The sequence below is a fragment of the Triturus cristatus genome, chromosome 1_1, assembly GCF_964204655.1.
Source record: "Triturus cristatus chromosome 1_1, aTriCri1.1, whole genome shotgun sequence".
Classification (NCBI taxonomy): Eukaryota; Metazoa; Chordata; class Amphibia; order Caudata; family Salamandridae; genus Triturus; species Triturus cristatus.
In genome coordinates, this window is record NC_140579.1 from 79,002,489 (window position 1) to 79,013,934 (window position 11,446).

Below are 11,446 nucleotides of genomic sequence, written 5' to 3' on the forward strand. Positions count from 1 at the left end.
AGACCGGCAGTGTGCACGTCCATAGACCGATACAACTTTCAACAAAGGAAACAGGCAGCGGGAGAGTCGGTAGAAGAGTATGTGGCCGCGCTGAGAAAGTTAGCGGCCACGTGTAAATTTGGAGTGCTGCACGACGAATTCATAAAGGATCAGATAGTAATGCACACAAAGAACGCGACGATCCAGGACAAGCTGTGGGTAAATGGAGAGGCGACCTTGAAGGAAGTGATAGCCATGGTGAAGAAGGCAGAGCTGTCAAAGAGATGCGCGGAAGCGGCAAAAAGAGAGACAACAGTCAGACCCATGGTGAACAAGGTCACCGAAGTGGAACCACCAGAAAAGAACAAAGGATCAATGGGAGACATGAGAGGGCAGGCAAAATGGACGCCCAAGTCGGCACCGGCGAAGAAGGCGAGCAGTGACAGCAAAAACACGTGCTACCGGTGAGGCAGTCTGTCTCATCCAGCCTACGACAAACGGTGTCCTGCGTTCCGAGCGAAATGCATGTTTTGTGGGATAATAGGACATTACGAGAAGGTGTGTCGCCGAAAGCAAAAGAGAACAGCAGTCAAGTACGTAGCGCAGGAAACTGAAGAGGACGGTGCAGAGGAAGAGGAAGACGACGGAGTGTTGTGCATCGAAGAACACATACTAGGAATAGACTGCAACTGTCCCAAGAAACCCCAGTGTGACCTAGTAATAGGAGGAATACAGATAAAGATGGTAGCAGATTCAGGATCTCCGTACACCATAATACAAAAAACGGTATGGGAGGAATACTTCAAAGACCACCTAGGGAAGCACTTGGAACCTCCAGACATCCATCCAGTCACCTTTACGGAAGACCCTATCCCCATGTTGGGGTACAGAAGATTGAAGTTCGAGCTCAAAGAGCGGACCGCGACATGTAAACTGTATGTAGCAGAGAAGGGCCCTTCGGTGCTAGGGTGGATCGACCAGTGAGACTTAGGAATTCAATTGAACCCGGGAGGCATCACGCAAGTCTTGATGACAGGTGAAGAACAACAACCAATCACAGGAGAACTGAAAGAAGAATTCCCCACAGTGTTCGGTGGCAAGGTTGGGAAATTAACTAAGTTCACACACAAGATGGAACTCCGAGCGGAAGCAAAACCGGTGTGTCACAAAGTAAGGAACATTCCGATGGCAATCAGAGAGAAAGTACAACTGGAGTTACGCAGACTAGAGGAAAATGGCATCATAGAACCGATCACCAGCGCAGAATGGTTGGCGCCTTTGGTGGTAGCAATGAAACCGAATGGCAAGGTGCGTCTATGTGTGGACTTGAGAGAATTGAACAAGAACATAATAGTAGAGAAATTCCCACTACCGAGGATAGACGGAATGCTGGCAATGACTAAAGGGGTGGAATGGTTCTCAACCATTGACCTCACATCAGCATACCACCAGATAGCCCTACACCACACAAGCAGAAAACTGACATCGTTCATAAACCCGTTTGGATGCTACCAATTTCGCAGGATGCTGTTCGGGCTAGCCTCAGCAGCGGCGGTATTCCAAAAACTCATGCACAGACACTTCAAAGAAGTTGAGGGAGTCCAGTACTTCCAAGATTACATCCTGGTAATGGGGAAGAGTAAAGCAGACCATGATGCCAAGCTGTCAATGGTCTTACATGTCTTGGAACGCAATGGGCTCACAGCAGAGTGGGACAAATGCCGGTTTGGGATGACGGCAGTTACATACCTGGGGCATGAGATCAGCGACCAGGGTATCACACCCAAACAATCCAATATCAAGGCGATATGGGATGCACCATCCCCTAGGACCAAGGATGAAGTCAGATCATTCCTAGGCATGGCCGAATTCTACAGTAAATTCGTACCCCACTTTGCTACCAAGACGCACCACCTACGTCAACTCCGACGGGATAAAACAACCTTCAAATGGACGGAAGAGACCCAGGGAGAGTTCCAGAAGATCAAGACAGACATCAGCACAGCAGTACCCTTGAGCGGTTATGATCAATGCCAAATGTTTAAAATAGAAAAGCTGTCAATATCAGTACTATAATTTATAGGTAATGTAGTTTCATTTTATTGCACCATTCATCCCCGCTTCCCTCAACAACTCACCTGTCCAACGAATATGGAGTCTATCTTATGGAACGAGTTGTTTAACAAGACCTAATTCCACACCAAATGGGTTTTGCTGCATAGATCTCTCCATGGAAAATCTGCCAAAGTTTGTCTTGGGGAAAAACTGTAAACACACCCCAGAATTGAGGAAAACATCCATTATTACTGCTATCCTCCCCATTGACACACCTATTAAATACGACACATGGTGGTATTAGTATTTTCTGGGTGCAGTATTACCCCCTGTGAATCCTGCGGGAGTAGTAATCACGGTGTGAGAGATAGGCAGAGCATTGCTTGCTGAGAATCTGCACAGCGGAAGGGCTTAGGTAGGCCTCCAGCCAATGTAGGAGAGGAGAGGGATTGATTTTTAGTGATCCTTGCCTAAGAGACACTTTTAAACCAGGAAAGACAGTCCTAATTTACAAAGGATGGTTTGTCATTCTTGTCGTTAGCGAGACAGACTTAATGAAGACTGTCTTAAGCATAGTACCTAAAATGAGCCAATCGGGCCAGTAGAGTCTGAAGAGGATGAAGACCTAAGACTCCGGCCTAGCAGATGACAACTTAATTCTGATTTTAAGAAACTTAGATGACCTTATTTACTGCCGTGTTACTCTGCACAGCCTTTCGCGCAGAAACGCTTCATTTATAAATTAACATAGGCACATTTTTGAAGCTGTGAATATTAAACCTGGCTGTAAGATAATATCAAGGTGACATTTTTACACTGACTAAAACAATAATTTGCAAAAACATTGAACATAGTTGTAGGCGGAGTAAGAGATGGCAAAAATTGTTTCAAAAAATGTAAGAGACTTTGTAAATATGACAACAGATCCCAAGAAGATTCTGCTAGAATATATTGTTCTTGTGGCGATTTAGATTAATAGGACTTCTTTGTGTACTTCTGGCTAGAAAGCAAAAGAACACGTGTGATATTCTAATGACATGTGCTTGGTGCTAAGAGTTTCACCTGGTTATATGCTTGGTAATGTGCTGGCATGTTGTCCATCTCTGGCTCCGGGTTCGAGAACGAGCAGCCCCATGCGCATTAGCGTTGAGGCGGATACCAATGGTCTTCATAAAGTCCTGGATGAGCTGAGGCTGGACAAACCAAGCCTGGAGGTGCAGGAGGAGAGCCTGACTGAGGAGCTAGCCGCCCTCAAGAAGAACCACGCGGAGGTAGGCTGGGGTCTCTGAGTGCTATCGCGACACGCTGTGAGCATGCAATGCCTGTGTGCAAGACTGGCTTTAGAGAAACCAATATATATCACCAGGGCCGTCACATAGAACATAGGATTGGGATGAGGCGTTAATTTACCCTGCAACATGACGTGTCTCCCTCTGCCTCAGTCCTGCCAGGGGTTTATAGGCACCCTCCTGTCTGGAAAAGTCTGCATCTTTTCTGAGACCTGCAGTCTTAGAACAGATACAGTTCTTTGCCCTGCCCAAGCAATGGTATTTTGCACACCCACCTCTCCTCCTTCATGCCCTGGTATTCTTTGAGAAGAAATGCAAAGTGATATCTTGTACCTGATGTTCAGGGCGAACTGTGATGCCAAAGCCAGCTGTGCGTCGGTGTCTCTGAGAAAGGCTTCTATGATCATTCAAGGGCACATTTAGAACAAAATGATGAAATGCAGTGCCGCACGCCAGCTTGCGCCAGCATAAGGAAAGTGCAGGGATGTGTCATATTTACAGCACTACTATGCATCCCTGTCCTTTTCTTTGCACTGGCGCTGTCTAGACAGCTTTGCGCTTATACAGACATCCTAGCGCCATGGCACAAGGGCGCCTGCATTGAAGTCCGGTTGTTTTTGTGTAGGAAGGGACACCTTCCTTCACAAAAACAATTGTTGCCCCTGCCCTGGAGAGGCATATGGTTTTGACGCATTCCCATTTACACTACGTTTTAAATCTGGGAATGTGTCAAATACCATGGGCGTTGAGTGGGAACACCCACTACAACACCCATGGCAGACCTCCCCGGCGCAGTGTGAAGCGATGCAGTGACTTGCGATGCATTGTCTCACACCATATCTGCGAGGCCATGAAAAGCCATGCTGGGTGGCTTTCTGTGGACTCGTAGATATGGGCCTGCACTGTGTGCCTCCGGAGTGTCACAAAAGTGAAGCTCCGGTGGCAAAAAATGTCCGCAAGTGGTTTGTAAATAAGCCTCTCGGGCCTCATTTAGGAGGCCCCTTGCGCCGCAGGAACGTCACTTTTTCTGACGTTCCGTGATGCAGGAGCCTGCTCCATATTTACATGGCAGCACTAAGCCACTTTTTTGGCTTAATGCTGCCTCGTAAATATCATCCCCTTTAATGCGTTTTTCTGCCTTAAAGGGGAGTGCAGTGGGTTTTTCTGAGGGCGTTCCCAGCAACATCCATGGCTTTTGATACTCTCCCAGATTTACGAGAAATCGTAAGTTTGAGGCAGCAGTAAAAACCTAAGGGAGGTACAACGAGGCGAAACATCTTTATTTCTCCTCGTTTTTCCTTTCTCTATGTGTGCCGCATTCTGCAGCACACATAGAAAGAGGAAAAAGCCTCTTGTGATTGTTTTTGTGCAGGAAGGGTTGCCTTCCTGCACAAAAATAATCATCTCCGCAACGCAGGCGCAGGGGAAAAAGGCAGGAATGCATCGTTCTAATAGATACTGTGCATTCCTGCCTTTTTCGTTTGCCGGCCTGCTGCGCTGCCCTATGGCAAAAACCCCATAAATGAGGCTCTCGGCTTCAAAGAATTGTCTTAACTTTGTTTACATTTTTTATTGAATATTGAATTTTTCTTCTATGTATGAATATATAGTGTTATCAGTAATTAGTCAAGACGCAAATTAACCAATATTGTACTGCAGATATGTATCATTGTATCTTCTCCAAACTTAGACAAGCATTCAATTTGCCAAAATTGAGGAATAAATTGGAAATTTGCAATCAGCCTGACACCTTTCACAAACACAAAACCCACACTCCTAAAAACCTTTACGAGCATATTCACGAACTATTTTTCTTGCCTATCACTGATGCCACAACACGCAGACTGGGCTAGGCTCATGCTGGACCAAAAGGAGTCATTAAGCTGTACTTTCTGTGTCCCAATGCCCAGGAGATGAAAGGACATCAGGCAGCAGGCGGGCAGCTGAGTGTGGAGATAAACCCGGCTCCAGGAGTGGACCTGCTGAAGCTCCTGAATGATATGAGGACCCAGTATGAACTCATGGCCGACAAGAACCGCAAAGAAGCCGAATGCCAGTTCAACGAAGCGGTAAAAGCAGGGACAGAAAAACGAAGGAGGAGGGTTTTCTTTACCAAAGTCTACATGCTCTTGGATTTCTTTAATGTTCTCTATCGTTTCTGTCTCGCCCCCCAGTGCATGGACCTGAACAAAGAAATGGACTGTGGCAGCGACCAGATGCATTCAGGCAGGAGTGAGATCTGTGACCTCAAGCGCGGCCTCCAAGCCTTGGAGATAGAGCTGAGGGCAGCCTTGGCCACGGTACGCGACTGCTGACCCTGGTAATGTCTGAACTATGGGCCTGATTACGAGGGCAGCGGACTTACAACTTTCACAGTCTGCCGGATCACGACTCTCCGAGTTGTTCTGGTGGTGGACCGTCTTCTGTACCAGGGAACCGCCGTTCCTTGGTGGTAGCACGTGGAGGGCCTATGCAATATGCTGGGCAGAAGTGGTGTGGTCCCACCAAGCATAGAACGAGTTTTCCCACCGCCAGCATTTTCATGGGCACAAGTCTGCCATGAAAAGGCTGGCAGTGGGAAAACAAAGGGGGCCTTACAGGGCCCCCATTCTCCCCACCATGGGGATGCATTCAGGGGGACACAACATGCGCCCCCGTCTGCTTGCCCCGTCTGCTTGCACCCCCAGGTCTAGCACAGCATGGACTTCACAGTCCTTGCTGTGTTGCAACATTTTTACCCATTACGGTGCCTGTTTTTCTGGCACCACCGTGGGAAAGTCAAAAGGACCGTACGCCTGCACGAGTTGAACTTGTAATCAGGTCCGAGGTCCTTTCGCAGCTTTGGCGCAGCTGTGCCGGTGGCGAGCCGGCGTGACCGCTCAAAAGTCGTAATCAGCCCCTATGAATACTTAGCCTCCATAAGGTGGAATTCTAAGGGGGACGCATTGGACAAGAATGTTTGCTTTTCAACCGACATTCCATATTTGAAAAACAATGGCTTGAAGGAAATTTCCTGACTTCACTGTAAAATTAAATAGTCCTCTAAAAAGAATTGACCAGCACAATCAATTTTAGTAGGCCTGTCTGTCTACTCCTGCCTAAACCACCAAAACGTATTTATTTCTATCTTTTGAGATGCCTTGTTCCCGAGATAGCTTCTCCATACATTCTTTGCTCCCTCTGCATTATTTAAATGGCCGAAGGGCTCAAGTGTGGGTTTTAATTCTTTGCCATTGCTGGATTGTCTTTGGCTTTCCTTTTCCTTTGTTGTGCCTCTCCATTCCTAGATGGTCCATGCCTCCTTTATTCTGCCTTGCTGTCTATTGCCCCTCATAGTTATTTCTTTAACTTCTTGACTTTCCTCTGACTCCTATGGTATTCCTGGTTCCACCTTAGCAATCTGGGTTTTTATTTATCTTTGCCTTGGTCTTTGACTTTTTGGGGGCTCATTTGAAGTTTGCAGAAGTGGGTGCGCTATTGTAAATGGCGGTACTCCTACCCCATCGTAATTGTTGTTGCTGCACCCCACTTAGAGGTGTAGAATCCACAGGGTTTCTGACTGAGGAGCATCAGCTGCCTCTGTAGTTTGAAACCTTTGACCTGATGACACGTCCTCCAGAGGGATATAGGGTCATAGTCACCCAACCTATTTAGAGCAGGTGGCTGCCACTATAATTACGTGTTTGGAACCATCAGGTGAGTCATTCTCTGGCAGGGCCATTTCAAAATAGCGCCCAAACATAGGAAAATGCTCCCTGTATGTCAGACCATTGTTATTTGTAGTTTTGCAAGCGGAAGTTCCCAGTTTGGGAGTTTATTCTTTAAAAGTAAAAAAATTGCTAAGTAGCCGCACCAACCAATGCGCCCGGTCAGCTGTTCTAAATGAATGTATGACTTTACAACACATACATTTATAACGCATGTCTTTACAACGCAGTTTTTACGTTGCAACATCCTTGACAACGCATACATTTACATCGCATGCCACTACAACAAATGTTTTAAAACTACATTTACAACGCATTCCATTACATCGCTTTATACCTGTACAACACATGCCATTACAACACATACCATTACATTGCATGTAAGGTAAGTGTTGGATAGTGTAGGGGTAAAAATTACTATTCTAACTCCAGGGGGCGCAACAGTAGGGTAAGTGTTGGATAGTGTAGGGGTAAAAATTACTATTATAACTCCCGGGGGTGCAACAGTAGAGTAAGTGTTGGATAGTGTAGGGGTACTATGCGTTGTAATGGTATGCATTGTAATGACATGCAATGTAATGCCTGCATTGTAGTGACATGCGTTGTAGTGTCATGCGTTGTAAAGGATGTTGCGTTGTAAATGTAGTGCGATGTAATGACTGCGTTGTAAAGGTTGTTTCCCGTTCTAAATACAGCTGGCAGTCCACTGTAAAGGGTGAGGAGGCCATGGCTGTGCTGACTTGTAAGGAGCGAGGGCCCACCGTGGGGTCTTAAAGAGCCTGTTTGTGTTGTGCCTTGACATTGGTTGTGCCTCCCTTTCCAGTCCTTGTTATCCGTTGCCATGCCATACTTTTCCTTGTAAGTTTTGTTCTTTTTTTTCATTCTCTGTTATTTTGTCAACAGAATAAATCCCTTGAAGAGACCCTTGCAGAAACAGAAGGGCGCTACTGCCTGCAGCTCTCCCAGCTCCAAGTCCAGATCAGCGCAGTGGAAGAGCAGCTAGTCGCCATCCAGTGTGAGACCTCCAAGCAGTGTGCAGACTACGAAGACCTCCTGGATGTCAAGACCCTGCTGGACAAGGAGATCGAGACCTACCGACGGCTCCTGGATGAAGATGGCGCGTAAGTCGATGAGCAACTCATCATTGCGCTGTTGACTTCTTACAATAGAGGGCAAATAGACTTGTTGCCCGCCATCAACACAGAGCTGGTTTGCTTATAACAAGTGCTGGATTATGAAGGAGAAGGTTCACATTTCATTATAATCCCTGAAATGCTGGAAAAAACTATTTCCCAGTTGATCAATTTTTAAAATGCTGATAGATCATAACATTCAGCAAGAAGGTTCCATTCAATATTTGGGCAGTGGGGTGAGGAACTCTAGTGTGAAATGGTATCTCCCGACTGGAGTGGTTGCAAAGGGGAGTACAATCATTTATTACGCAAACTAAAGAGCAAATGTGTTTATTCTTTACTGCTACATGTGAAAAACCATACTTGTATGTAATATGTAATTTGTAATATTAATATGTAATTTCTATGCACAGTCAAGTGCTTACATCTGTGTCCAGGTGTCTATATCACTTGAGCCATGCTGTACACGTTCTACCATTGGCCGTCTAACACTACTGCAATAAGTTCCTGCTTGTAAATTTAGATTCATTTTTTGCAGGGCTTTCCCGAGTTCACAGTCGAGGTCACAATTGAGATCCCAGGCACAAAGCCCAGGTGAGTTTTCTTTGATGACGGTCAGACATCATATTCCCAAAGGCTGCCTGTTTGCAGCTTCCTTTGACCCATAATTGTTTTCTGCAACTGGCTATTGTAAGGGATAAGGCCAAGAACTGCTCAAAATGTCCTACATGAAGCCAAGTTTAACCATGAATGGTTGCTCTGTTTCTTGAAGATGTAAGCAGACCAGAAATCCGAATGTAAGACTTGAATTTTCTCCAGCTTTACCTCCAAAATGTAGAGGTGATCATCAAACCTGTGTTTGGACAACGGACAATGCCTCTCCCATGGATCACCTCCTATCATTCATTTATGCCTGCAAGACAAGTGGAAGAGCTGGCCAAGCCTGACTGGTTTGATTGAAATGATATTGAATTTGAGGACAACGGTCATGTCTGTAAGTCCAGGACAGATGTCATTTTCTCAGCCACACAAACAAATATCCATTTAAGACAGAAGCCTTTATGATGTTCCCCTTGAGGCCAATTTATACCAAAGGTCACCTTAGCTTCAGTGTCACACAACAGGCAAGGCTGCGACCCATCTGGATGTGATGCGAAATCTTACACTATCTCCCTTGAAAATAAATTCTACCTATTGGCCAATGGCGGTTCTGTTAGGAAGTAGTATTTAGCTACATTTTTCAAATTAGGGGATGAGTGGTTAGGTGCATTTTCATATTATTGTTGTTCTATGAAATAAATTGCCTCGAGGGAGTGAAAACCGCAGAGCAATATTGAGTTGGACTAAATAAATCTTTCGGTATATTTCACATGTCCAGTGTTTTTCTGACCCCTTCTGCAAATGTGCTGTACATCAGAGCCCTCACGCGAGGCCTGTCTCGATTGCAGTGTCGCTCTTATTTTAAAAAAACCACCAAACCCTGCAGTGTGCAATGCCAGGGTGCATGGAAACAATATTCGAAAATATCATGTAGTACAATTTCAGATCACCACTGTTCCAAAGGCGTTCAGCAAAACAGCGAACTTGCAAACTTGGCATCCCCAGAGCAGTGCATGATGGTCTACCATTTATGGCTCAGATTTGCATACCGAAGCCTGGGTAGCTTTGCGAAGTAAAATCTGTAGGGAGATAAGCAATTATTAAGATGATCACGAAGAATGCCTGCCTTTTCTTCTGCCATACATATGACGTTCTTGGGTCTCATGCACTATCTTTTATCTTTCTAGGTCAACAGAAAACAAGGAAGGTCCAGACAATAGTTCAAGAGGTGATTGATGGAAAAGTGATCTTGGAAAACGTGAAGGAGGCAGTAGTACCAATGTAACCTCGGAAAGTAAAATGGCCGCCTTTGACCCTGCGGACTAGATGGAATACCTAAGGTCATTTGCCTATACCTAGAGAGGTAGAAGCCCCACATTTAGCACACCGCTGTCTACACTGCTAAGCTTTAGTGCCTTCCTTGCAAGCCCTGCTATAGAAAGGTACAATCCAAGAGTAGGGTGGACAAAGTTGAAAACTGTGCAATTTCAAAGTCATTTTTTAAACTTTGCCTACTTTGTGATTGCAAAGCTGGTGATTTTATCCCAAAAACTGGAGTAGCGAAAAACATAGTCATAGATGGCTGTGAAAAAAAGTTCAACAAATAGGTTACAACCACTTCCCTCTCTTCTCTTCTCTCTGCTTCCTTTAATTAATGCAGAGCATACCTGCTGTGCATTTATCCCAAGTTCCTCTTTGCTATCCTGTCAGACTCTCTCTGTCTCTCTTTATTTATCTCTCTTTCTTAGATGATGACAGATTGGCAGAAATTGTCCAGCATCAGCTGTCTTTGGGCTGCTCAACTCCTGAATCTTGGTCTAGCCCAACTTCAAGAAATTGTTCCTAAAACTTTATGAACCTCATTGTTTACAGTGTCTCAAAAATACCAGACATTCCACTAATAGACGTTTTCTTGTAAGAGAAAAACAAAAGCTGCACCTACTTTTGGCTTCATACTCAATTGCCACAAAGAGAAATATTTTAGGGGTAATATTATATAGCCAAATATTTTTCCCATGAACATTTCACAGCCAAGCTAAGGCTTTGGGAATTAATCATTCCTAATTTCTTAAAGTGCCAAAGTGTGTACCTTTTCCATTGTCTCACAAAAATTATGTTTTTAACAAATCCTAGTTAAAAGTTGTACAACTTAAACCACTAAGGCCTTCGTTCGGAGTAGGCCTATAAATTGAAACAGCGGTTACTAGCCACATCGGAATTATGAGATCTATGGGAACATCTTAGACCTCCTAACTTTCACCTAGGTATATGGCAGCTGAAGGCAGCCACAATCTACAGGTGAAAGTCTGGCCCAAAATGAGGGTAGACCAGGAGAACCTGACCGAGAACTATTATTTCCCTCGTAATTCCACATTTCATAGTGGATCCTCAGAGTTCCACTTGTAAAGGACCAGATTTTCCCCACCCATGGAGATTAGCTGTTCCCCTGGTATCGGTAACTCCAGGGGTGGGGAAAACCCAGCCCATCTACCAGCCTCTAACTGAGAAGGCCTCAGACTCTTCCTGCTTCTTTTCCATTTCTGCGTAGACCTTCAATTTCAATTCTAGACCTTGGTGAGTGTTCTAACTCTGCAGCTTCTACCAGGATAGACATAGCCAAACTTGAAGGGCAGCCAGGAGGGTTGGGGTCAGCGCCTGTGTCCAGCAGATTATATGACCTCAC

General features: G+C 45.2%; 1 protein-coding gene across 1 annotated transcript in view; it reads left to right on the top strand.

Annotated features, from left to right (window-relative positions):
• The window catches only part of LOC146869494 (keratin, type I cytoskeletal 12-like), a 387,487-nt gene extending 377,424 nt beyond the window's left edge, over positions 1-10,063 (top strand). The window contains exons 4-9 of the mRNA XM_085600156.1: positions 3,161-3,305; positions 5,234-5,392; positions 5,498-5,623; positions 7,934-8,151; positions 8,702-8,757; positions 9,951-10,063. Coding sequence (XP_085456282.1) covers positions 3,161-3,305; positions 5,234-5,392; positions 5,498-5,623; positions 7,934-8,151; positions 8,702-8,757; positions 9,951-10,048 — 802 coding nt within the window. The 3' untranslated portion in view covers positions 10,049-10,063. The remainder of the gene's footprint in view (positions 1-3,160; positions 3,306-5,233; positions 5,393-5,497; positions 5,624-7,933; positions 8,152-8,701; positions 8,758-9,950) is intronic.
• Positions 10,064-11,446: the final 1,383 nt, after the last annotated feature.